General features: G+C 57.5%; 1 protein-coding gene across 3 annotated transcripts; it reads right to left on the bottom strand.

Annotated features, from left to right (window-relative positions):
- Positions 1-398: 398 nt before the first annotated feature.
- On the bottom strand, positions 399-24,090 carry NPDC1 (neural proliferation, differentiation and control 1). 3 transcript variants are annotated; one of them, XM_005527308.3, is made up of 9 exons: positions 23,931-24,090; positions 10,788-10,931; positions 4,896-5,003; positions 4,598-4,771; positions 4,415-4,481; positions 3,372-3,456; positions 3,142-3,221; positions 2,946-3,042; positions 399-1,985 (listed from the first exon to the last, which is right to left on the bottom strand). In XM_005527308.3, exons 1-9 carry the CDS (start codon positions 24,019-24,021, stop codon positions 1,908-1,910), a joined length of 924 nt encoding a protein of 307 aa, XP_005527365.1. In that variant the 5' UTR covers positions 24,022-24,090; the 3' UTR covers positions 399-1,907. The 3 variants fall into 3 exon arrangements, with proteins under 3 accessions (XP_005527365.1, XP_087921969.1, XP_014111835.1); XM_088065843.1 differs by having other exon boundaries at positions 3,142-3,456; XM_014256360.2 differs by having other exon boundaries at positions 3,142-3,456; positions 10,788-10,928.
- Positions 24,091-26,654: the final 2,564 nt, after the last annotated feature.

The following is a 26,654-nucleotide window of genomic DNA, read 5'->3' as shown; positions in this document are numbered from 1 at the left end:
TGATCAAAGGAGCTCCGCTGCACACAATGCGGGGACTCGATAGCCCTTATCTGTCATCCCCGAGGTGCGAAGGGCCCCGTGGGGGCTCGGGGCGGAGGTGGGGTGGGGTGGGTGATGGGTGCTGAAGGGCTGGGTGCGGGGGCTCCCACCCGACCTTTCTCTGGAGAAACCTCTCCTGGCAAATACTGAGACAAGAAAATTATCCCAGGTTCTTTATGTGCCTGGGAAAACCCTTGGGAAGGGTTTGAACGCTCCTCCAGTTGCAGAAGCAGGATGGCTGCTCACTGGCCCCTAAGGAAGGTTTGGGGACCCACAGCATCCTCCCTCCCGGTCCCCTTGTCCCATCCTGCTGTCGAGAGGAGCCCCCCGAGCCGCGGGCCCCATACCACACACTCGCATGGGTCTCAAACATCGTCGTTTAATAAAATCTCCTTTTAAAATAACTACAATTCATACAACAACGACAAGAGGTGTGGGGAGAGTGGCAGCAGCCCAGGGGAGGGGGAGTGCAGGACACAGGGACAGAATCTGTGCCATGATGGCCTCTGTCAGCTACCCCACCAGGGACAGGGATGGTCCCATGCCACCATCACTCACCAGCACATCCCTGCCACTGCTGCCTGCCCTGCCCATGTACAACGGCTCCAGTGAGCACAAGAGGTCACCTGTGGCTGTGACAGTCCACAACAGGGTCTGGACATGAAGCCACAGGATAAAGTAACCCAAACCCTGTTCTGGGTCTTCCACTGGAGGGGTCCATGGCCTATGCACCTGGGAGGGTTTGAGGAAGAGCACTGGGCTCCAAGCAAGAACATGTTGGTGAGGGCTGGTGAGGCTGGACATGGGCAACGGAGAGGTGCAGAGGGTCTGAGACCCAAGAGGTGCCTGGGATGGAGCAGTGGAGACTGTTGCCTGCCACAGAGGGATTCTCAGAGAACACACAGTGCCAGGCTCCACAGGGATGCTGCCAGGGCATGAGCTTTGTGGGGTTTGAGGCAGCACAGCAAAGCCCCCATGCCATGGCTGCCCCTCTCAGCCACCCCAGCTCCTTCCAGCCCTATTCCTGCCTCCCCCACAGCCACATAATCTTAAAAACAAAACCTTGAACACTTTTTCTTGAGCTTTTACTCCACTGAGGCCTGTGGTAAGAGAGCCCATCCTCTGCCAGCACAGACTGGGCTCCCAGATCACAGTGGCATTGGGACTGTCCTGAAGCCCAGCACCCGAAAAGGGGTCAGAGCACAGGGCAGCAGCTGAAGGAGCATCCTGGGGAGTGATGTCAGTGCCTGCTCGAGCTTCTCCTGCTCCTGCTATTGGCTCCTAGAGCACTATCCTGCTGCCAGGAGCTGCCCAGGCTGGGGTGGAGGAGGCAGAATGGGCACTGAAGCCCTTAGTGATGACACCTGCTCCAGGGAAAGGCTCCATCCCTGACAGATGGGCTCTGGGCAGGCTGTCAGCCCTGATACCAGGCATGACCATGCCCAGCCCTCCTGGCCCTCTTCTGCTTTCTGACCCTCTCTCTGACTCCTTCCCAGCTGCTATGCATCAGCCTTGCTGCAGCCAAGGCAGCAGCCCCCTCCTGAAAGCCAACTACAAAGGCACAGTGCCAGGGCAGCGCCCCCAACAATTTCTGTGCCAAAGCAGCCGCCCCCTGCGCCACAAGAGTTGTGAGCGAAGGGCTACGCAGGGACGCGGTCACAGCAGCAAAGAGGACAAGGACGCTGGAAACGGGGGCAATCCCCCCCCATAGCTGTTAGTGGGTGTTTATTGGGCAGGCGTCGAACAGTCTGGCAGCGCGGGGTCAGCGTCCCTCGGCCCAGCTGTGGGTGCCCCTCCGGCACAGCCACCCCGCCGGGCACGGCCGCGGGCACAGTCTGTAGCAAGCTCGGGTGCAGGAGATGGGGTGATTACTGGTGCGACTTCGGGTTGGAGGGGTGTAAGGAGGAGTCATCAAACAGTGGGTTTCTCACTTCCATTTCTCCGGTCTGCCGTGGTGGAGGGAGAGGAATGGGGGAAGGAGAAGGCAGGAGGTCAGAAAACAGTTGGGATTCAGCTGCCCCATCCCAAGGGGTTTGGGTCTGAACCCCAGCCCGGCAGGGAGGAGGGAGGAGGAGAGGGGGGTGACCTAGTGGGCTGCGATGGATGATGAGCACCAGGACTCCCGTGACCCGGGAAAGGTGCTGCCTCCCTGGCAGGGGGGGATGGAGCGGGATGATGTGTAAAACCCAAGGTCTTGGGTGGGATGGGATCCCACAGCTGGGGCTGGGGACCCCAGGACAGCAGTCCCAGCCTGGCTGGCAGAAATAGAGTTCCCTGCTCAGACAGGGGACCTCAGGATGCCCCCCCCCCCCCCGTACGGCTGGCAGGAATGGCTTGCCCTGCCCAGACTGCCTGCCTGCCATCAAGTGCCCTTTAATGGGCCTGTAAAGACCCACTGATGACCCTCGATCTGGGCCCTGATGGCCGCACTCGGTACCTATTACCATGTAAAAGGCTCCTCTTCCTCCCTTTGTGCTCTTTGTACCTAGGGCTGTTAAGACCTGCCCTTCCCCGAAGTCCCCTGCTAGCCAGGAACATCCTCTCTGGATGTGAGGGGTCACAGGTCTGAGCTCTGGGAGTTAGGATGGCACAAGGACGAGCCCCCCCAGCCCTGGTGCCCAGGAGCAGTGACCCGTCACTACAGGGATGGTGGGTCAGGTGTGCCAAGGGCTGCTCTAGTTCTCTGCTCCCAGGGAAAAGCTTTGTGCCAGGGCATGCACTCCTGCCCACTGGAGAGCCTCAGTGGGAACTGGCCAGGGACATGGGGGGAGCAGAGTGGTTGGACCACCTCAAGGTTTGATGAAGAACATGTGGAAAAGGCTCCTCACACAGAAGCGCACATCCCAGGCACATGTTGGACACCCCCACATACACAGGGACTCCCTGGCCCTCCTGCAACCGCATACCGGAGCCAGCCCAGGGCACTCATACACGGTGAAGTCTCCATCCTCATTCTCCTCATCAGATGATGCTGGGTCTGGCAGCTTGGGCTCCTCTTTATGCCTGGGGGGAAAAGACGCAGAGAGGAGATGAAGCCCAGTGGTATGATTAGGGCCATCCCAGTTAATGGCAGGACCTGCAGTCTGCTCCCAGGCTGCTTACTTCTCCAGGGAGAGCATCTGCTGCTTTTGGTGCTGGTAGTGGTACATTTGGGCACTCTGAGCCAGCGTCTTGTCCCCGGGCTGTGGAGAGAGCAGGAATAGCTGAGGAGGTTGGGCTTTGGAGGGCCCCAGCCTGGCTGGTGGGGGACCTCTACTGTGTGGGAATCCCTCCAGCAGAGCACTGGGGCCTGAGTGCCAAACACTCCACAGGGAGGGACATGGGCGCCTTACCGAGATCTTGTCATAGGGCAGGGGGCTGGCTGCTCGCTGGGCTGAATACTCTGCTTTCTGTGCCAGCCTGATCTCCTTCTGCAGCCTGCCAGGGAGGGGAATTGGAATCAGAGAATCACTAAGGTTGGAAAAGCTTTCTAAGATCAAGTCCAACCATTAACCCAGCAATGCTGAAGTCCACAACTAAACCATGTTGCCAGGTGCCACATCCACATGTTTTCTGAACACTTTCAGGGATGGTGAGCCCTTTCCAATTCCTGACTGATTACATGAATCTTCCCTAATGTCCAGCCGAAATCTCCCCTGAGACAGCTTGAGGCCATTTCCTCTCATCCAGTCCCTTATTCCCTGGGAGAAGAGCCCAACCCTCCTCTGGCTGTCCCCTCCTGTCAGGGAGTTGTGGAGAACCAGAAGGTCCCCACTGAGCCTCCCTTTCTCCAGGCTGAGCCCCTTTCCCAGCTCCCTCAGCCACTCCTGGTACTTCAGACCCTTCCCCAGCTCCACTCTCTTTTCTGGACATACTTCTGTCCCTCAATGTCTTTCCTGCCATGAGGGGCCCAAAACCAGGATTTGAGGTGCCTCACCGGTGCCCACTGTGGGGCACAATGACATCTCTAGTCCATTCTAGAGGATATGGGGAGCCATAGGAGCAGATGACTCCATTCAGGAGCCAGTGACCCTTGGAGGGTCAGCCCTGTTCCTTGTGATGGCACCATGACAGGCATAGCCACCTCCATCCCATGGGGCCTGGGCACAAGGCACCAATGTGCTGGCAGTGTCAGCACCCAGCGCCACAGTGGGGCCCACACCAGGTGCCACCTGCTCCCAGGAGCCTGCATCTGGTGCAGGGGTGTCTCACTACTGTCCTCCTCCCCCAGGATGTCTCACTACTATCCTCCTGCCCCAGCCATCTGATGTCACATCTTGGGGGGACTGGCAAGGGTAGTAGCTGCCTCTCTTCCGATCCCTCACGCCTGGGAAATGTGGTAATACACTGCCCTGGGCACAGGGACACCAAGGGACTGTCAGCAGCCCCAGCTCACCTGCACCAGCAGATGGCCGCCACGATCAGCGCTGAGATTCCGGCCACTGTGCACACCACAATCAGCCCTGCAGAGTTGGAGAGGACAGCAAGGGACAGCAGGTGAGCTGGCAGCACGGTGACACCAGCCCATACTTCACTGGTGAGGGTGTGAAACCTCTCCCTTTGAGTCCCAGGGTCTCACCAAGCACCATGTTGTCATTTGCAGGGATGGGAGATGCCTCCACCGGGTACTTCTGGACCGTGGCAGTGGTGGGAAGGGTGGTGGCTGCCATGGTGCCAGCAGGACCCTGCTGCAGATGCCCCCCTCTCAGCCCACTGCCTGCACGCTGTCCGCCACGGTCAGGCACCAGGGTGGCTGCGGGAGAAGACAGAGCAGTGAGTGGTGCCTGGGCAGCTCCAGAGGGCAAACCTGCCTGGGGTGCAGTGTCTGGCTGCCACGGGGTCCCTGGCACCGCCGGGAGCAGGGAGTGAGCACTTACTCCTGGGTCTGCCATCCTGTAGAGGGTGGTGGCGAGGAGCCTCCTGCCTGGCCAGCACATCCGCAAGAAAATCAATTTCTGCCTCCAAGCTGGGAATGGAGGTCCGTCCTACAGGAGAATGAATGGGTGTGAGATGGGCACTGTGGGGTACAGCTGTGTGCCCACCCCCAGGCCAGACCAGTACCTCCAAGAAGGGGCTCCTGTCCCAGCTCCAGCAAACACAGGTGGTGTTTAATCTGAGGCCCCTCAGACGCAGCTCTCTCAAAGCTGGCCCCCAGGGCCCATGTGTGTCCTTACTGCTTTAAGTGGCATTTTTCACCCCACAAATGCTGGAGGATCAGGAGCAACAGCATCTGCCCTTGTGCCAGAGGCAGCAGGTGCTGAGGACTCTGTGAGAGAGGGCAGGGTGTCAGCCCCCTGGTGTGCAGGACCTGCCCTGTGTCCCTGCCCCTTGGGTCACTAGCAGCCCCAAGTGAGGAGGGATGGGAGCTGGATCATAGACGGATACTCCCCAGCTGCCCTGCTGCCTTAGGGATGAGAAGCAGCTTCAGCACAGTGAGTTGCAGTCAGAGGACACCCGAACACTGGTTTTCACTCCAAATTGTCCTTTATGGCCCAGGGTGGCTGGAGCCACCCCAGAGCAGGGCGCAGTTTGGCTGTTCAGCAGAGCATGGGAGCCCGTGCTCCAGTAGAGAGGTTGGTTCCTGCCCAGCATCTGGTGGGATGCAGCTCCTTTGGGGAGGGGACAGGGGTGCCCCATGCCGTGTGGGATGTACCCCCAGGGGCTGGCTCCAGCATCATCTCACAGGTGGCTGTCCAAGCCCACACCCCAGCACAGTGCTCACCAGGGACATTTGCCCTTCAGGGGGCTCCTGCAGCATCAGACACAGGCAGGACTCCCACTCTGGCCTGGGGGTGCCCAGCCATGAGGTGACAGCATTGCAGCAAGAGTGGAGTTGCTCTTCTCAGGCTCATCAAGCAGAGTCCAGCTCTGACACTCACCACCGCTTTTAACAGGATTAAACTCAATTTCAAAGGCAGTAGACATCCCTGTCCCCATCTCAATCCCCAACCTATCCCTGCTTCCTTTGTGTCCTGGGGTGATTTTATGATGCTTGTATCCCCAGTAGTCTGTTCTGTTCATGTGACATACTCAGTCCTGCACCTTTAGGACTGGCTCCAAGGGCAAAGGGGGAGAAAGAAGAAGCCACAGTTTCTTTTCAGAAACTCACTCCCCCGCATCCTTCTCCGGACTGTGCTGTCTGCAGCATGGACAGACAGCGGGTCAGAGCTCACCTTCGCTTTCAGCTAGCTTTTAGCTAACTAAGTTCCCTGGGCTGTTTTTTTTCTTTTTTCTTGGATCTGTTCAAACCTGCTCTGGACTGAAAACATAGAAAAACACTGGCAGCTCATGCCTGTGGCCCACTGGGGCCTGGGCCTTGGCACTTTCCAGCACTAGAGGGACTGATAAGGGACTGAGCGAGCCGGGCTACACCCCATGAAAAGGACTTTCTGAATTTGCCATCTCTTCAAACAGCAGGTTTATTGTTTAATATTATTCATTTTTAATGTTTGCGAATACTTTGCTTGTTAAACAGTTTTTCCCACTTTTCTTCAAGGAAATCTTTTCCCAAACCAGTTGGGGGAAGGGGCCACTTGGATTTGTTTCTGCAGGGACCCCATTTATTTCTGGAGGTTTTCTCCCAAATTTGCCCTAAACCAGGACACTTTGCCTGTATTCAGACTGTCCCCTCAGGGAAGCCCTGGGGGCTAAATCTAGACATACAAAGGCAAGGTGGTACTTGCAGCTTGATTCCCAGATAATTCAAGGTTACAACCATTACATCTCCTCTGGAATCTGTTCTCACATCCAGTGTTTGGAAATAAACCCTGATTCCATCTGGAGCTGTGCACAAAGGCCACCTTGCTGCCCCATGAGTCAGAGCCACATGAGCCAAAACACAATTTAAAAGGGGGATACTCTTGCTTTAAACAAAAGCACTGAAAGTTACTGTCCCCACATCCTCCATGTCCTTGTGTCCCCAAACTGCCCCCAGCCTCCTACCCCCTTAGCTGGAGCCCTGGGTTTCCCTGGCTCTTTGCCCCTTGTTATATGCATCCCAGAGCAGCACCTTGGGCAAGTGGAGCCAGGTTGGGGCTGTGCCAATGCCGTGCTCAATAGGTGAGTGCCCATGGTGCCAAGGTGCCAGCATGGGACCATGGTCTCCCAATGGGTAAGGGAGTTGGCTTGGGACAGTGTGACAGCCTGTGCCTGAGGGGGACATCGTGGTGCCCAGGATGGGGATAGCCCTGTGCAAGGGGACATCCTAGTGCCTGAGATGGGGACATTCTGTCTCTAGCTCCCTTCTGCAGTCCGGGAAGGGTCTGTCTCCATAGGGAGACCATCAGGCTGTGTTGTTGGTGCTGGATGTGATGTGGCTGGAAAAAGGAAAAAAGTAGTTGAAAAAGCAGCCAAAGCAGCTGCCAGGTCCCTCAGAGTCTCCCGTCCTGTGGCAGTGTGTGAAGTGGCACATGGGAAACTGAGGCAGCAGTTTGGGGTCCCAGTGCTGCTGCAGCACCTGGGTTGTGCCACTTACCTGCACTAACCAGCTTTATCACCAAATTCTCTTCCAATGGCTAAAAGCTGCCCACCTCCCATTCTGTGTGGCAGCTGAACCTCCCTCAGTGATGCTACAGTTGCCACCACACATTTGAGGGCACCTCAGCCCTCAAGGGCTGGGTCCTGCCAGGCACTGTGGGTGTGTGTGATACTGGCCCTGAGCTGCTCCAGGAAACAGGGAGCTGGGGCGAGACCCAGTTCCTGCCTGGCTGCCCCAGATGCAGGAGCAGAGATGCTGCGGAGGAACAGGGTCCAGGCAGGACACAGCATACAGGGCATGCAGGGCAAGGATGGGACAGGGACAAGGACAGGGCATGCAGGGCAAGGATGGGACAGGGACAAGGACAGGGCACACAGGCGCACACAGGACATGCACAGGGACACCCGGTGGTGCAGGCAGGGCTTGTGCAGGGTGCAGGTGCCCCCTCATGGTAGTTGTTACCACTGCTGCTGCAGTATGGCATGGCCAGGCTGGCACACAGCTCCCCAGCCCCTCTGCTCTGCCCCTGGCCTCTCCTCAGGGCTTCCACCTCCTCAGGGCTCAATCCTGGGACACACACCTACCCTGGCAGTTTGGGGAAACAGGGACCAAGGAGAGACACAAGTGGCTTCCACCCTGGGCTAAGGAAAACTGTGATTGACAGTGTCCACAGGAGGGCACAAAATTCCTACAAATCCACTAATTTCTATAGTCCTGGCCCAGGATGGCTGATGTCCTCCTTGGTGCTGGCAGCACAGCAAGCAGGGAAGGGGGAACCCACACGTTTGTGAGCTGAAGCCCCTTTTCCCCCTTTTCCCCAAGTGCTTCCTGCAGCCCAGTGGGGGCTCCATGCTGGTCAAGCAGAGGCAGGGATGAGACCCACTATCTCAAAGCACATCAAACCCATCACAGCACATGGTGTGCACATGCAGCACCATGGTGTGCGTGGGATTATGTGGACAGCAGCAGCCAGGTGCAGACAGCCAGCTGTGGGATGCACTGCACCCAGATTCCCTGCATCCCATCTCACCTCTGCACTGATGCTGTGCCGGGTATGCCGAGACCCCTACACATTATAATGGTAGCAACACACCACTCACGTGCATCACCCTCCTGAGACCCCAAATGGGGCTCTTCACCCAAAAAGCTGCTCTTGGGAGAGGACCCCTGGCTCCTTCCAGGAATTGTGGCACAGCAGCAAGATCCCAGGATCGATGTCACCAACAGTCACAAGTGGCTCAAGGATGTGTAACCCTTTAAAGGAGCTGCCTACATAGCAAAAGGGCTGCATGGGTATCCCTTTTAAAGGCTTAGGCATCCTTGGGCTACAGCAGCCCCGTTTGCCTTGCATTCCCTCTAAGTGTAGCTATCACAGCCCCTCTTCATCCTCACAGCCTTCTCTGGTGTTGCTACCACACGAAGGTACAGGCACAATGAGAAAGCCCCCATGGAAAAATAAATGGTGCCTCCCTGCCAAGAGGAGCTGGGCATCCTCAGGATGCTAAAATAGAGGATTTGGGAGAGAATCCCCGTTTTTTATTTACTGCAGTCCCCATACTTTTGCTGCTACAAGCTAGTGGCATTGCTTGGGACAACTGGATGGGACTGGGAGAGACCTTGATGTCACCATCCCCCCATGGTGAGTCCTTAGAGGATGGTAGTGTAGTCCTGCATCTCTCTGGGTGAGGATGCAACTATGGCCACATCCTTCAGAAAGGAGCTGGGTTGCTATGGAGATGCCAGCACACGCGCAGCCCTTGTGAGAGGGGAATTTGCTCTCAAGACTTTTTAATTTATTATTAAAAAATAAACGATAAGCAACTGCTAAAGCCATTCAGTGCCAGTGGATGAATAGCCCATGGCAGAGGTGCTGACTGCTGTCAAATGTCAAGTCTGGACCTCATCCCAGGGGATGCCATCCCCTCTTATCCCCCCAGCCATCCCTCTCATTTCAGCTAAAGGGCCTTGCTTACATGCTCAACAACACAAAGCAATCCCCCAAAACCCAGAGGACCCTTCCATGTCTGCATGGAGTTCAGATGCAGGGGGAGCTGCCTCCCTGGCTCAATGACCAGTGCTTGTCCTTCCTGCCTGGCATAGGGAGGGACATGCTTTTAGAAACTCTCCAGGAGTTGGGAACCCCTTAACAAGAGACTTTTGGGGGCAGCGGGAGTGAAGAGTGGGTGAAGGGTGGGCTGGGGCAGATGTCAATACGTTCTGCACCAGGAGATGACTCAGAGGTGCTCCAGAGTACCTTGCATCCAGGTGGTCCCCAGCAAAACCCACCAGGAGCAGCCTGAGGACGTGGCCAGTCCTGGCCTCTCCCCCAGCCACAGAGGGCACTCCACTTTATACCAATAAATAATTGTGTGCCATAATTATGGTCTTTACTCACCTGTGAGATGGTCCCATGATAAGAGGGCACAGAAATAGCTCTGCCACAGCTTCCCAAGCTGCATAAAGAGTTGACTGTCATGCTAAAAAATGCCTATGCCTGGCCACAGCACTGTCTTTGCAGCTGAACCAGGGGCACAAGGGTCAAAGCTGCACTGGGAGCATCCTTCAAGTATTGCAGTAGCAGTGGGATGGGTGACATGGGCTGCTGCACCCAGGCTGTCACAGCCCCTCAGATCCCTTGGGGACAGAGCCAGGAATAACACCCGGTGCAGCCCCCAGTGCCCTGGTATGCAGCCAGGGAGTGGTCCTGCCCGTCACAGCCGACTCCAACCCTCTCAGCATGGACGCTGGGCATCACCCAAGGAGGAAACATCAGTGAACCACAGTCCAACATCTGAAACCAAAGACAATCAGGCATTGCAACCTGGCTGGTTGGTACCAGCTCAGCCCTGGGATGGGTGAGGCCACAGGCACCTGTTTCAGTCACCCACAGAATCAGCCTAAGTGAACGCTCTGTGCTGAAAGCAGTGCCCCTGCTCCTGCAAAGACAGAACCCTAGAACAGCCAGGCAGACCCTGGAGATCCCCAGAAGCTGCCTGTCCTACTCCTGTCCTTGGAGGTCCTGGGCTCCCCACAGCGCTGACAGGGCCACACACAGTCACCAGAGGAGGATGCATATAGAGCAGGGTGGGGTTGCCAGCCCAAAACCACCCCCACAGCTGAGGTGAGTTGGGTGAGACGGAGAGGAGCAGCTGTCCCCACAGAGATACAGCTGCCATGGAGAGAAGAGAGAGGATGGGGTACTGCTGGGGTGGGGGGCGGTCCTGAGGCACAGAACCTTCCAGAGCTGCAGGGTAGGTGTGCAGGCAGAGGGGTGGAGGATGGGTGCACTTACCACTGGGTGAGAGCTGCTTCTGGACACAGCGGCCGTGGTCATCCTCCTGGAAGGGGGGCAGGCAGGGCCCACAGGCACCTGACCCCGGCGGGCAGAACTCTCGGCGCTGCAGGGCACAGTCCAGGCTCCGGGGACATGATGCTGCTGTGGAGACAGGATAAAACAGCTCAGGAGATGGAGAGGAGTCAAACGCCCCCAGCTCTGTTCAAACCCTCTTGGTGTGGGACCCAGCCGCCCTGGGCTGCCCATGGCTGCTTCTGCTGCAGCTCCCAGCTATCAACAGGCTTCACCAAAGCCACCCCTGGGCCCTGTTCTGCCTCCACAAAGCCATTAACAGCTGGAATTAACCACAAGCTTAATGCCTAAGGAGTTGGACTCAATGATCTTCATGGGTCCCTTCCAACTTGAGGTAGCCTGTGATTCTGTGACCTGCACAAAGCAGTATGCAGTGATGAATAGGCAGTGCCCATACCCCTCAAGGTATGGGCACAGGGTGCCACCCCATGGGAGTGCTGCAGAACACTGAGCCCTGCAGAGCTGGCAGTCACCAGGATCTCCTGCTCCTGCCTGCCCTGCATGGGGAGATGAAATCCAACCAGCACAGACAAATACTTGTCTGATGACTGTCAAATCAGAAGTCCCAAACAACTCCCCCAAAGCCCCAGCAGGGTGTGACAGTGCTGGTACCAGCACTTACCTCCCATTCCATGGCATTTCCTGGAGCAAGCAGTGGAAGCCAGCCCTCCCTAGCACTGACCTGCACCCTAAACCTCACTCGCAGTTTCATGGGGCATCTCATGCCCATGTCAGCCCCAGGAAGTCTCCACTCCCTGGGTACAGGCACGAGGCCCCCAGGCTCCAGCCTCACTGTGCCATGGGAGTACCATCATGGCTGGGTTTTCACCTCAGGAGGTGGATCTTCCTGAGGGACACAAGAGCCCTGTGTCTTACACAAAGCTGAGTCCTGGACCAGGTGATGGTGGCAAAGCATGTGCAGAGCTGGAAACAGGAACTGTGACACGAAGGGCCAGCACTCAGGTACCACCTGCAGCAGGGGACACACTGGGGTCCTGGCTTTGATGGTGACACTGCTGGTCCTGCTGCAGCACAAGTGTCTTTGTGTGCGGCCATGCCTGCAGCGTTCCCACAGGCAGCAGTGGGCAGGGACCAGAACTGAGGGGCTGCACTGAGAGCAGGATCAGGACTGAGGGGCTGCACTGAGAGCAGGATCAGGACTGAGGGGCTGCACTGAGAGCAGGATCAGGACTGAGGGGCTGCACTGAGAGCAGGATCAGGACTGAGGGGCTGCACTGAGAGCAGGATCAGAACTGAGGGGCTGCACTGAGAGCAGGATCAGGACTGAGGGGCTGCACTGAGAGCAGGATCAGGACTGAGGGGCCAGACTGGCAATGCATCACAGCAGGAGCCTGCTCCCAGCACTGGCCCACGCACCCTGAGCAGTCCCTGCCAGCCCTCGCCGCCCACACCGGCACCAGCAATGCCTTGGCCACCCATCTGTCCCTGCGCCTGGGGATGGCAACACAGGGGACAGCCCCTGTGCACTCCACAGCGAGGGGAACCACAACTGTGGAGGCTGTCCTGAGCATCCCCAGCCCTGCAGCACACCAAGGGCAAGGGGGACAGCACCCTGTACACAGCTGAGAGTCCTAAACAGGATGGAACCGCCAGGACACGAATCATGACAGATCTGCTCCCCCAGCAAGGGCACGGGAAAGATGTCACCCCAAAGCCACACAAGTGGGATATGCACCCCCCTGCCTTTGTATGGCCATATTCCACCACCAAACTGCTCCCTGGAGGGTGCAGCTGCTACTAAGAACTCCCAGCCTGTGCCCATGCACACATGCCACTGCACCCCAGGAGGAAGTCATCATCATGGGATCCAGGACCATCTTCCCCACCTTGGCTGCCACAAGGGTGCAGCAATGACAGTTTTAATGCTGGCTGACCCCCATGCCAGGCAGAGCAGCCTGGGGAGGTTGCCCTTGGGGTGGGGGAACATGCCCACTGTGCCCCATGGGAGCTCAGTTTTTTGCTGGACTATTTGCTCCCCGCAGATGGTGTGGGGCTTGGCCACATGGCTGGGTGGCAAGAAGTGCTTAATGGGCAAATAATCAGATGTCTAAGCACAGAATCTGGACTTAGCTTCTGGCTTCACATCCCTAGGGTTACTCTCAAGGTTGCTGTGTTTAAAAATCAGGGCAGGAGGAGGTTGTGGCACTGTGCAGTCTCAGGCTGCAGACACACTGGGGTGGGGGACACACCTGTAGGAGCCCTTGTCTGTGCCACAGGTTCATGGAAACACTTCCTCCTAAAACAGGTGCTGCAAAAAGCTTATCACTGACAGAGGAAGTCACCCCAGGGTGGGTAACCCCACAGCACCAGACATTGACAAGACCCTCAGAGCCACCTTATGAGGAGCAATGGGGGCAGAGCCCCGAGCCAGACTCCAGCAACTGGGTAAATAAAGCCCAGGCTGGATCCCAGTGAAGGCCGTTATCTTTGTTTGAGGAACAAGTTATGCTTGCCCAGCTGTCACTGGCTGTAATTCAGAGCTCCCCATGTGCCACCAGCCAGCGACTGGTGAGCTGGCATCGCTGTGTGGGCACCCTGTGGACTGAGGGGGCCCACAGGGGCTTTGCCACTCTCTGAGCCCACCTCAAAGCCCAGCAGTAAGAGTCTTGTGCTGGTGGAAGTGAGCACCTCAGTGCCATGCTAGGTAATGGGGACCAAGCACTCTGAGTGCCACCACCCAGGCACCACTTGGGCACCTCCAACCTTGACTGCTGCCACCCTATGGGGCTGCCACACTACACTGCCCCAGTGCTGTGCCACACTCGCATGCTCACACGTTCCTGGGGGCTGGTGCCACCTGTCCAGTGCTCAAGCAGAGAGGTGGTGGATTCCCCAGCACTCTGGCCAGGGGTCCCCTCTCCTGAACACCCACCCCAAGGTGGGCTGGCACAGCATGTGGGTCCCAATTCCACCTAGCTGTGGCCATGTCACCACCTTGCCACCCACCTGTTACCAGTGTCAGCACAGCTGCTGCATCTCCCAGTCTTGCCTCTGCACCTGCAGGGCTGCTGTTGAATCTGGGTGAGTTTGGGATCTCCCCATCCCAACCACGCCACCTGCTTGGCACCAGTGCACCCCAGCAGGGCCTGGCCACAAGTGGGATGGGCAGAGGGACCCGAGCTGGGATCTGGCTGAAGTCCTGTGACTTGGCATGGCCCTGCCAGCAGGAACAGTACAGACCAGAGGAGCGAGCAATAAATAACATGGAATGGTCTGGTGGCCAGCACCAGACACAGCACAGCCAGGATGCTGCTGTCCAGATGTGCCAAGGGTGTTTGGAGGAGGGGGATGCTCCAATTACCATCATTGCCCTGCCATGGTGCTCAACTCCTGTGCAGGTGGGCAGGGAGGCCAGAACAGCACAACTGGGGTAAGTGTACTGGGCCAAGCTGCTGGTGCTGGAGGAACCGAGTGGCTCCCTGCAGGCAGCACCCCAGCCCAAGGCAAGCAGGTGCATGGGACACAGCAGCTGGCACAGACAGCAGGTGAGCACGAGTTGGGGACACATGTAATCAGGAACAGAGCTGTGCCCAGGAGGAAACATGGTCATGTGAGCAGCAAGGCCTCTGGATGTGTTATCCACAGGGGAAAGCTGAGTGCAAAGCTCCACCCCCAAGGACTCACCCTGGGGAGAGCTGTGCTGGGCACCCAGGGTGGTACTCAAGACCAGCAGAATGCTTGTGACAGGGGCTGCCCAGGCAGGGCATAGAGACACTGGCAGTCACAAACTGAGTGGAGCAGCTCTTCCACACTCATGCCAAAACATGCAGGTGAAAAAGAAACAAAAATAAACCCAATGAGGACAGCTGTGTGGCCAGGGAGGCAGGGACTGCCCCTGCTGCGTCACTGCTGCAGATAGAGAGATAAAAGTGAACGTAAGAGGATAATTAATTAGCACCCAGCACTGGTGTGAATGTTTAAGGTCCCAGCAATGCCAACACCCAGCCTCCCTCTCAGCTGAGTTGTGCCAACGGTTTGAGCTGGCAGAGCCCACTGGGCATGGGCTGAGCCCACGGGGCACTGGCTGCACAGCCACATGGGCACAGAACAGCCCACCCAGGACCACCGGGTCTGGTCCCTCTATGGCAGCAGGACACGGCCCCTGGGCATGTCAGGACATGGGCACTGAGCATGGGGGGATATCGGGGTGTCTGGGGAACAGGGTGCAGGTCTCACTCCCATGTCAGGCCCCTACATGCTGGCTGAGGCTGAGGAAAGACCACAGCAAGGCCATGACAGAACCCCAGCAGCAGTAGCAGCAGCCCCTGCAGGGCCTGCAGTGGTGTGGTCTCTGCCAGCTCCACTCCAAGGTCACTACTTCTCCTCTTCCTCATCTTCCTCCTCAGCCAGATAATGTGGGAACTGACGTGGGCTCTACCTGCCCTCCCAGTACTTCCATGGCCAGCAGGCACTGGCCATGGCTCCCTCCCAGAGCTGCAAAGTGCTCCTGGCTCTGAAGGAGAGCTCTGGAGCAGGCCCTGGGCAAGCTGGTGGGCAGGCATCAGACAGAGAGGCTGGTATGATGCCCCCACCAGACCCCAGCCCCTGAGGTCTTTCTTCCCCCTGTCCACAGCCTCCCTGGGCAGGGGCAGTGCTGCTGTCCAGCAGCAGGCTGGAGCAGGGGTTGCTGAGGCACCCCAGCACCTCACCTGCACTGCCCCATGCCCAGGGATGTGGCTTCTGAAGTGAGTCAGGGCCAGTAACTGCCAGCAGCTGCAGTAATGCCAGGCTGGATGCTGTACACACCAGCCACGGGTGACACATAGACTGACTGTAGGACGGACACCCCGCTGGTGGCTGTGACCTGGTGGGCTTCCTGACCCAGCTGCATCCCCCTGCCCTGCTGTCTCTTGCACTAGGAAGCAGGTGGATGGGGACTGGATTGAACCCCCAGAGCAATGCCCACTCCTGGACACAGCTGGCACCACTGCTCAGGCAGTCCCTGTGCAAGCCCTGCCACTGCCAGCAGCTGCTCACGTCACTGCTGTGTTCCTGCCCCTGAAAATGCAGCAGCCAAGCCCCCTCCCACGCAGAGACAGCAGAGCAGGGCTCTCTGCAGCGCTGACCCCGCAAACCAGGAGTTGGGGGCCGCTGGTCACATCACGTCACTGCTGGGGAGAGAGCATGTGGCACAGCCATGGCCACCAGTCTGGCCCCATGTCCTGCAGCAGCACTGGTGTGTGCTAGTCCACCAGTGGGGGAGCAGCTGGAACTGCTTCTTTGTGCTTCAGCAGATTTGGTCAGACAGATGCAACATGCCATCAGCTCCCATCCCTGAGGCCACCAGGGCTTGTGTTCTGGCTCCCAGCTTTGGCTGGTGGGTGCTGAGGTCTGGCCCAGCTGGCTGAGATGATCTCCAGCATAGTTTCTGTCACAGCCAAGAAACAGTGCCAGCAACCTTGCGTCACAGGCTGGGGACAGGGAACACCTGTAGGGAACCTCTGGGAGCATTCCCCATGCCTGCACAGCAAACACCTCACTGCACCCTGCTCCCAATGAGGGGACAGTCCCACCAGACATGGCCTCACCCAGGAACAATGGAAAAAGGCCTCATCAGCACTCCCCTACTCCCACCTCCTACTCCCATCCCCATCCTCACCCTGCTGCTGCTGCTTTGGGGGCACCAGCCCAGAGCCCTGGGCCACAGGCAGTGCAGACAGCGTGGTGGGCACCCATGCTGCAGCCCTGAATGACAGGCTTCCAGAGGCTTGTCCTACTTCACGTTCATTGCCAAGGGAGAAAGGGAGGGCCAGGAGGAGCTGAGCCAGGTTCCTGCAGAGGTGGGGAGATGCCAAGCCCTCAGCATCCCCAAACACATTGCCTCCCAACTACCAGTGTTCCCCCAGAGCCTGTCCCTGCTCTAGAGGAGACCCCATCTACAAGCACCCCAAAATCCCAAGTTGCTCCTGTTGTTCCAGGCTGGGACAGAACCAGGCAATCTCCACCAGGCTGAGGGAGTGGAATTTTGTGTCATCACTACTCAAAGCCCTTAACTGGGCCAGAAAAATCCCTGTTCCTTGCCCTGGCAGCCTGCTTGCTGTGCAAATGGAACAGCTGGATTGGGAGGGTGTAGGAGTAGGAGACAGCACCAGGATGGGTGGAAACAGCTCCAGAAAACCACAGATTCGGACCTCAGCAGAGACTGGGCAGAGCCAGGATGTAGAAGAGGACATGGCTTCCTTGTCTGTGGCCAGTGAGGAGGGCATCAAGCCACTGAGACACCCCCTGCTATCCCAGCCTCAACAACCCTGGATGCTGACAGCCCCAACTCCAGCCCACCAGGGGCTGCCACATCCAGGATCTGCACCACTGCATCCCACCTGTGCCCCTGCTGTGCCAGGGAGTCTCCAGCCACAAGTGGCTTCAGATATTCAGGAAGAGAAGAAATAATAAAAAAAACAAAAGGCAAACCAGCTGTCACACACCATTTCCCCAGGCCTGCCCGCCCAAACCTGCTGCTGGCTTTGCTTCGCTGCCTGCACACCCACCCATACTGGGGACCCCAGGCTGCCACCAATGCCACCTCATCCCAATGCATCTGGCTGCTCTTTGCAGCCTGCACCACCCACTTTAAGTCTTGTTTATCAAGTTTTGCTCAAGTAAATACCAACGAACTTTGTACATGCCCTGAGCCTGCTGGGGCTGGGGTTGGGCTCTTTAATTCCCTTCTTATTGGGCAGGTTTTGCACCACGTCACAAGTGAAGCAGGTGGTGGTCAGGGCTATGGTGCAGAGCAAGCACCATCGAGGGGCCCCTCCTCACACCCCTGAGGTGCTCTGGAACACTCCAGTGAGTAGCACAGCACTGTGCTGGACCCTTGCTGTGCCAGCATTGCAGGGGATGGGCAGCCCTGGCACCACAGACCCACCAGAAGGACTGAGCAGTCTGGAGGGAAGGGGTGGGGTTCAGCTCTCTCCTCTGGGCATTCCTGGGCACTGACCCATCAGCAGGACAGCACTCCATGGGTATACACTTGCCCAGTGAGCTGCAGCAGAGCCACAGCCCTGGGTGAGCTCTCTGTGTGATGGCAGGGAGGTGGGAGAGGGCAGCCCAACCCACAGCTCAGCATCCAAGGAGCCGTCAGGCCAGGGGCCACCACAGCTCAGTCATCTGAAAGCAGCCACAGGCTCCCACACACTCTCACTACTGGGCTGGAAATACCCATCTGGAGCAGCAGCATCATTGCACCCACCACGGCCAAGATGCTCTTTAGCAAAGCCAAAGCCATCTCACACCACCACCAGAGATATCCTGCAGCTTTTGGGAAAGAGGCACCAGCATAATTTTGCTGATGACTCCAGCAGCTCATTGTTCAAGGTGGGAATTCTGTCTGTCAAGCTCCCTTGGTCTAGTCATGGCCTGGCACCAGCCCTGGTGCTCCTACCAGCCCATCACCCTGAAACAGGTGCCTGGGGACATAGCTCCTCACCCATGGGTGCTGGAGCAATAGGGGCCAACCTTCATGGCTGTTGGAACAGCCATTAGAAGAACAGCCATTAATTAGAATAACGGCCTTTGGAAAAAGGGCTGGCAAAAGGGACTCTGGGTGGGCACCCTCCGTGCTGGTGGACATGCAAGAGCAGAGGCAGGTGGAAACACAGGGGCTGCAGCACTCACCCCACTGGGGCTGCACCTATGGCTATGCTTGTGCTGATTCAGCCACCACCACTGATAAAGACCTGCAGGGCCATTGTGTCTAATGGGGCAGAACCCAGAACATAAGAGGCTCCATCAACACAGAAACTGGGGGTCCATGGGATGCACAACTGCATCCTAGGGGTGCTGGTGAACGCAGCATCCCTGGGCTCTTGAAAAAGGGCTGCAGATGGTGCCAAAAGAGCTGGACCCAGAGATTTTGGGGTATATGCTGAACAGGAAGAGGCAGCTCAGGGAAACCCTCTCCCTCCCAGCCAGGAAGCCAAGAATGATTGTTGCAGGATGGGTCACATTACAGCAGCTCACCAGGTTGCCCTCTCTCCCGATTTAGGGGCCCCCCCCTCTCTCTGACAGGTGTGAGATGATGAACTCCTGGAGGCAGAGCAGCTCCTCACCCACAAGAGAGCTGCGCGCTCCCCAGGAACACTATCCTGCTGACCCCCAGCTGAGCCCAAGCAGCAGCCATGGGTGTGCTTTGGGTGCACTGGAGACCTGTACCTTCCATACCTCCCATCTCCACCTCCACCATACTCTCTTTTCTATAGGAACGGAACAGGGGCCAGGAGCTCAGGAAGCCCCTGTATCATGATGAGTCAGGATCCTCGCCAGCACTCAGCTGACATGTCACCTCTCATGTCACCCACCTAGTGTGATGGGCTCCCACTCAAACAGCAAATAGCTCTTACAGGCTTTGCCATTCTCAATCTGTGCAGGAGTTACCCCAGCATGTGCCACAGTGTGCATGGGTTAACATGGGCAGTTGCAGCTCGCAGTGCTCCAGGGCAGGATAAGGCAGGGATCATGACCTGCTCTGGCTGCGTTTCCTTCCTCCAATTCAAAGCGCACTCCAGGCACTTAATGGCCAGTTTCTTTCCGTTGCAATTCTGGTTAACTCATGAAGTGGCTAATTATAGGCCTGTAGCTGCCATTTGGAGTTGCAAGAGTGCTGGGTTATGCCCAGGCACAGGAGGGAGATAACTCAGCACTGGCAGTGGCACTGGGGCCAGAGGTTTTAGGGCCCCAGCCAGCCCAGGGGAACCCAGGGGAGCCACTACCCATTCATGGACCAGACCCAGAGATTTTGGTGGGGATCAAGCACCAGGGCACCGTGTTTATGGATTCAGTGCAGGGATGGGGCTGATGGCAGCTTCTGTACCCTGTGCCCAGGGACCCAGCACCCTGCACATGGGGAGAGGCCATCCCATCACCCCTCTTGTCCCTGGGCACCAAATCACCCATCCTGTCCACAACATGCTCATCACCACATTGACGCTCTTGTCTGCAGCAGCCTTCATCAACTTTCTCATTCCTGGAGTCGACCCTGTGCTATCACCCCTGCTGTCCCCAGCACACTTTCAGTCCTGTGATCCCTTCTGTTCCCCCTGCCCCTGCCACACTGTCATCCCTGATACACCCCATCATCCCTCTAGTCTCCACCATCCACCACCAACCTCCCTGTCCCCAGTGCCCTGACCACACTGTCACCCACCTGACGCTGTGCCCCCCCGGAAGCACCCGGCAGGGCTAAGCCGATTACCTCCCTTAATACCCCCATGGCCCAGAAGAGACATTTCAGGCAAACATCGATGCACCTTCCCCTGTGCTGTGGGAAAACCTGGGCTCCCTGGGGACTGAGGGATCCCTGTGGTGGGAGACTGGTCTCCAGAGCTGCCAGGAAATCGCAGATCCAAAGGACCTGACCCTGCACAGTGCAAGCAGCAGGCCCCTGGCTCTGGAATCCCAGTCTCCCAACCCTGAGCTCCAGCTCTCCACACACCAGCACCCCCAGGGTATTGCTGGGGTGCACATGGATTTGTGAGTCCCCACAAAGCTACAGCAAAAGGGATGAGAGACTTTCACCCCATCTCTTCCATAAACTCTTCCTTGATGCTGATTCTACAACTGGAATTATCAGACATTTTTCCACCCGTTCCCCCTCCTCAGGCCTGCAGACAGAGCCCTGCCCATGTCCCTGGCATGGGTACTAGCTCCTTGGAGCCTCGTGGGATGCCTGTGCCCATCCCAGCTCCTCCACAGCTCACCCCCACAAGGGCTCTTTTCCCACAGTGGGAGCCAGCTGAGCACATGTAACCCCAGATAACAAGGTGAGGACATTATCTCCAAGAATAAAACCACATGGAAAATTAAACTCAGGAGCAGCACCCCAGCTGCTGCATGGAGAAACAACTGGTCTGCACCAGTGTGGCAGAGGACACCCCACCATGCAGCCATGGGAGGCTTGAAGGGATGGGGCAGCTGAGTGGGACCACTGCCCACCACTGCCACCACTCCGAGGGTGGACCCAGCCAGCCTTTCATGTGCCTCAAGAAAACACTGGGGCTGCTTCCTGCAGACCGACTCACAGGATTTCAGGACTGAGAGACCACTCCCTGCACTCGGCAGGGCAGCCAGGCCCCTGCAAGCACCCCGGGCACAGCACCAGTCCTGCTGTCTTGCTCCCAAGAGCAGCTTGGAGCTGCCACAGCTTCAGGGGTCAGCATGTAGGTCCCTGAGGCCACTGCACCCACTGTGTCCCAACCCTGTGCCCAGTGCAGCGATGGACAAGCAGGCAAGGAGGAAAAGCTGAGAGATGAACAAGCCCACCACAGGCTGAGCCTGGGAACTTCCCAGGGAATGGCTCCTGCCTAGCCATGCCCAGCTGGGAACTTTGAGCACTCCCTGGACCACTGTAGAGCAGGGGCAGCCAGTATGAACACCAGCATCTGTGCTCCCACCCATGTCCCTGCGGACTGGTGCAAGAAGGAGTAGCAGCGCAGAGCCAGCAGGTCAAACGTGGCCAAATGGGTCACTTGGACTGGAAACAACTCAGATTTTGCTGAGCATCTTCTCCAGATGTCTGGGATGTGAAGTGATGGCTGTGGTAGCAAGGTTCAGGATTATTAAAAAATGGGGTTCTAGCCTGCCATCCCATTTGGAAAACACTTTTTTTTTGTTTGCAATAATAACAAGGATAATAACAGATGAAATTCGGCAACCTAGTTACTCAAGCGGGAAGAAATACAGCTTTCACTCATGTTCCATGAAAATGAATCCAGAAAAAGCAGCAAGGCAGGGCCTCTGCCCAAAGCCTGGTGTGATGCATAGAGACATGGGAGAAAGAAGCCCAGCTGAGGAGCAGCAAACAAACCTAAACCACCCTGCACCACCTCCAAAGCACTGCTGCCCTTCATCCAGCTCAGATCAGGCTCACAGCAAGATGAGGATGTTACTGAGCCACGTGCAGCTGCATCCCGGGAGATGGCATCTGCTGCAGGGGCTCTGGGTTGCAGCATCAGCCAAGGAAAGTGAGAAGGAGGAGGAGGAGATGCAAATCCTTGTCTGGATGGAGCTACAGAGGCAGGAGGACATGGGTATGGTGGTGCAGGACCTTCTCCCTGACTCTCTCCTTGCCAGGAGCCAGTTTCATCAGCATACCAGAGAGCAGGAGCTGCTCCAAGGCCTGCCACCTTCAACCTCACAGCCATCCCCAGAGAAAGCCAAGGCTTGGCCCCATCCGCCTAGGAAAGGCAATTATAAAGTGAGAAGAAACAGCCAATGCTTCCTGTGCCCCACTGCACTCAGAGGAAGGTGGTGGGGTCAGGACAGAGACTCCTTTTCCTGCCCAGCATCCCAGGGATATTTCTTCCACCATCTCCAGGAGAAACCTACCTGGAGTTCCCCACTGCCACATGCCACACAACCTCGAACCCCTGGCAATGGGATGCTGCTGTTGGGAACAGTGCAAAGACACCATCCCCAGCTTTTCTCAGGGGAAAGAGGTTGAGCTGAAAATCCAACCCCACGTGTGCCAAGAACGTGCCATATCCCAGCACTGGAACAGGCTGCTGATGCGGTGCCAGGCCACTCACGCTCACCTCACCTCCAGCATCCTTCTCAGGCTAGGAAGGGAAGGGAAAGAGAAACTCTCACCACCCCCTGTGACAGCACCCAGGCACAGCCACCCCAGCAGCCCCTCAAGGAACCCAACCAGCACTGCCAGGCCAGATGATCCCACACTAACCCCTTGAATTCAGGAGGAGTGGAGATTATACTGGATCACTGGTGGCTCATCCGAGCTGCCTGGATCTCCTTCCTCCCATCTCAGCCTGTGTCAGCAGTACCTCTGGCTGGGCCACCCCAGAGAAGGAAGCTTCCCTCTGGCTTGTGGGAAGGGGGGGAGCGCAGGAGCATCCCCGCCACTGCTTCCAACCCTCTGACATGGAAACACACAGACGTTTTGATCCACTGGGAGATTTAAAAATTATTGCAGCTTCCCGCCATCCCACAGAGCAGGCGGGAGCATGGCGAGGCCACCCGGGTCCTGGCTGACAGCAGACTGTCTGTCCGGCGTCCGCCTGCCCGGCGTCTGTCCTGCCAGGAGCCAGAGCAAGGAAACAATATCGGATCCGCAAACAATGCTGGGAGCCTGGAGGCCTCTCCCGGCTCCTGCGCCAGCGAGGCGGAAAGCACCTGCCCGAGACAGGCCGTACCTAGGCAGGGCCATGGCACCTCCCCGAGGGCTTGGGGCTGGCGGGGGTTTTTGGGTCGCTGTTCGTGCCCACGACAGCCCCGTGCTCCCCAGCAGTGGGCACAGAGCAAGGGGACACGGAGCATGTCCAGCGCCAGAAGCCCCAGGAGGGGAGATGCCCTAACCCAGACCCCGAAACTCAAGCAAATCAAACCTGAACACCCCGAAACAACCCTTCAGCAGACAGCAGGGCAGCTTAGGGCGGTGCTCCATGGGTGGAGGCCACTCATTCCTTCTGCCCCGGCGGAGAGCAGAAATGTCACCGTCACTGGTGTAGCAGGGCGATGCTGCGGCTCCTCCCGGGGCAATGAGGCAGATGGACAAACAGGGCTCCCTCCAGCGCAGCCCCGGCGGCTCCCTGAGATGGCTCGGCCACTGCAGCACCTTTATTTTTTTCTTTGTTTCGGTGTTTTTTGATGTTGTTTTATTTTTTTTCCTACCAATAAAGGTGCTTCATGAGGCCCGCTCCCATGACTATGTGCTCCTTCCCCACTCCAGGATCCACATCTGTGGGTCCCTCCAGCCCCCCAGACAGATGCTGGGGACAAGCCCTGCGGCGCTGCCACCCGCCGCCAGGCCCCTGCCTGCAGCAGCGGGCAGGAGAGTGACGAGGAGGCGCTGCCCGTCCCCGGGGAGCGCTGCGGGGTGGGAGAAAGCCCCGCGGGGCTTCGTGGCAGGGGCACCTCCTACCTCGCTTCCACCCAAGAACACGAACACCCACGGATGCTGATCCCTCGTGGGGATGGGCATAATGGGAAAAGAGGGGCAACCGCACAGGGATCGTCGTGGGAGGGGACACGAGCATCCACGGGGGAAGGGTGAGGACACGAACACGGGAGTGCGGGGAACGAGGAGGAACTCACCGGCACGGGCGAGGCGCGGACGGAAGGATCCGAGGGCGGCGAGCAGCAGCAGCGCTCCGCAGCGGGCGGCAGCGCCCCGGGCCGCCACCATCGTCCTCGTCCACGGGCACGGGCACGGGCACGGGAGGGCGCGGGGCCGCGGCGAATGCGGGCGGCAGGGCGGGGCTGGCAGGGAGGCGTGGCCAAGCGGCGGAGGCGTGGCCAAGCGGCGGAGGAGTGGCCAAGCACATGGGCGTGGTCAAACGGTGGGCGGAGCTCTCCGCGTTTGGGCCACACCCCCTCCAGCAAGGCCCGCCCCGCCCGTCCGGCATCACCGGCCGGGGATGCTCCGAGCGCTGCCCCTCGGAGCCCCTCCCAGTGCCTGAGGGGGCTTCAGAGAGCTGGAGAGGGACTTGGGACAGGGGTCTGCAGTGGCAGGACACAGGGAATGGTTTTCCATAGCCAGAGGGCGGGGTGAGATGGGATATTGGCAAGAAATTCTTCCCTGTGAGAGTGGAAAGGCCTTGGCTTTCCACAGGTTGCCCAGAGAAGCTGTGGCTGTGTCATCCCCGGAAAAGTTCAAAACCAAGTTGGACAGGGCTCTGAGCAAGTGGCAGGTGTCTCTGCCCATGAACCATGAATCCAACCCAGAGAAGTTGGACTGTATGATCTTGAAAGGTCCCTTCCAACCCAATGCAGTCTATAATGCTATGCTGGGATCTGGTTATTCCCCCAGTCCCACATGAATGGGAGTGAAGAGCTGGGGAATCTCAGCTGTGGGTCGTGTGGCTGCTGGGGTAATGTTCAGGCTGATGGCAGAAAGTGTCTCATCCTTGCCTGCTCTGCATCTGTGGCACCTGGCTGGGTTTGTCAGACCTCATCCGCAGCCATTGGCTTTGGAGAGAGCTGTGCACTGCCAAACCACCCCCTCCCTTCCCAGTCAGAGCCACATCCCTGGATCACTCCCTTGAAAAACCTCTTTCCATATCCTGGATTAGTCTCACATCTCTAGGGTTTGCTTTCCAACCCCTACATCCCCTTCAGACTACAAATGTCCCGTCTGGCTTCAGAACACTGGGTGCTTGGTGGAGATGTGCCTCCACAGCCACAAACCCCAGAGATGCCACATGAACACCCCAGTCACACCAGTAGCTATGTCCAGTAGGAATGCCAGGTTGTCCCTCTGTGCTGCAGAGCTCCCAGGCTGCCCAAGGTTTTCTCCTGTGGAGTCAAGGGATGCTCTGCAAAATCCTGGCATCCGATCTCTGGCCCCATGCTCTGGGCACAGACCTGAGGCCTTGGCATGCACACAAAAGCCAGTGCTGTATTGGACCTGCTGTCTGGGATCCTGCTGGCCAGCATGTGCTGCCTGATTCTCCGTGTATGGATTCCCATGGCTGTGCAGGGCTGTGTGGCTGGGCTCAGCCCCAGCCGACACGCTCACAGTGGGAGCCCTGTTAAAGTGTCAATGGTGCTCTGGCAGCCTGTCAGCCCAATTTGAGCCTGTCCAAGGAATGCTGAGAGTGAGCTGCTATGGTATGGTGTGACAGGGACATCAGGCCTGGCTCTGGAAGGAATTTCCACCTGCCCGTGGCTCCCCCTGACACCATGACTGAGCAGGAAGGTACCAGGCAGAGGTGGGTGACAGCATGGCATGGGGGCCAGCCATGTCATTTGCTCCCAGCAGAATAGTTACCTCTTACATTTTCTTTATTCTTTAATTTCCTTGGCCCTTTGCTCCTGTGAAATGAACTGTGGGAAAAAAAAATCCCTCTCTGGGATTTTACTTCCCCAAGAAAAAGCTGCTGTCATAGTTTAGGAATGGCACTCTCCAATTTAGTGTTCCCTGCCCAAGACCCTCACAAACCAGATGCTGCTCACTTCCTCTCTCTTTCCCTCCCTCCTTTCCACCACCTCCTCCCTGCTCTAAGAATGGAGTTGAGAACTGGAGGCACAAAAAGGTGGTTTGAGATAAAAACCATTTACTGGAAACAGCACCTCTGTGGGGACCTCAGCACTCCCTAGCATCACACTCAGCCATGGGGCAGGGGTACTCTTTCTTCATCTGGGAGCAAGTGGTGGGTGGGGAGATGGAGGGGGCCACAGGAGCCCCAATCACAGTGGGGCTGAGTTGGATCCTCCAGCACTGATCCATCAGGGACAAGCAGGGCTGGCAGCAAGGTGGGACCTGATCTCCTTGGAGAGGCAGAGAGGGACCCACTAAAGCCCAAAGTGCTCACTTCATGGGGCAAATACAGGAAGTGTTTGGGTTCCTAAATCCATTTGTCATCACAGAAAACTTTTCCCTTTACCTGTTCTAACTATAATTCCATGTTCACAGAGTCTTTGAGTTGATTTGATGAGGCAGAGATGGAAAACTACATGGCCGGTCCACTGGAAAGATATCACACAGACACACCCAGCACAAGAACCCTGGGGAAGCCACCCACCCCCAGCTCCCTCCCCATACCCTGTGACCTCTCCATGACCAAGGGCATACCAAAGAGCTGCTATCCCCAGGACAGCGCCACAGTCTGGGTACCAGAAAACCAGGTTGGGTTCTCTGGCACCAGCTGCCTTACTGGAAGTTGGAGGGTGCAGAGGGATGAGGCACAGCAGACTGTGTGTCCCCCCACAGCAAAACCCCCCAGCCCATGAGCCAGGGCAGGAGAAAATGTCAGAGGTGCTGTGTGAGTGGGATGCAAGTGGCATCTTCATTTCATTCTCTGGTAACTGTGGGGCTTT

Source organism: Pseudopodoces humilis, chromosome 22, assembly GCF_049639895.1.
Source record: "Pseudopodoces humilis isolate 2021_Gansu_Grassland_sample_001 chromosome 22, ASM4963989v1, whole genome shotgun sequence".
Lineage (NCBI taxonomy): Eukaryota > Metazoa > Chordata > Aves > Passeriformes > Paridae > Pseudopodoces > Pseudopodoces humilis.
Note: the sequence above shows the minus strand (reverse complement) of the source record. Positions and strands in the feature narration are given on the sequence as shown.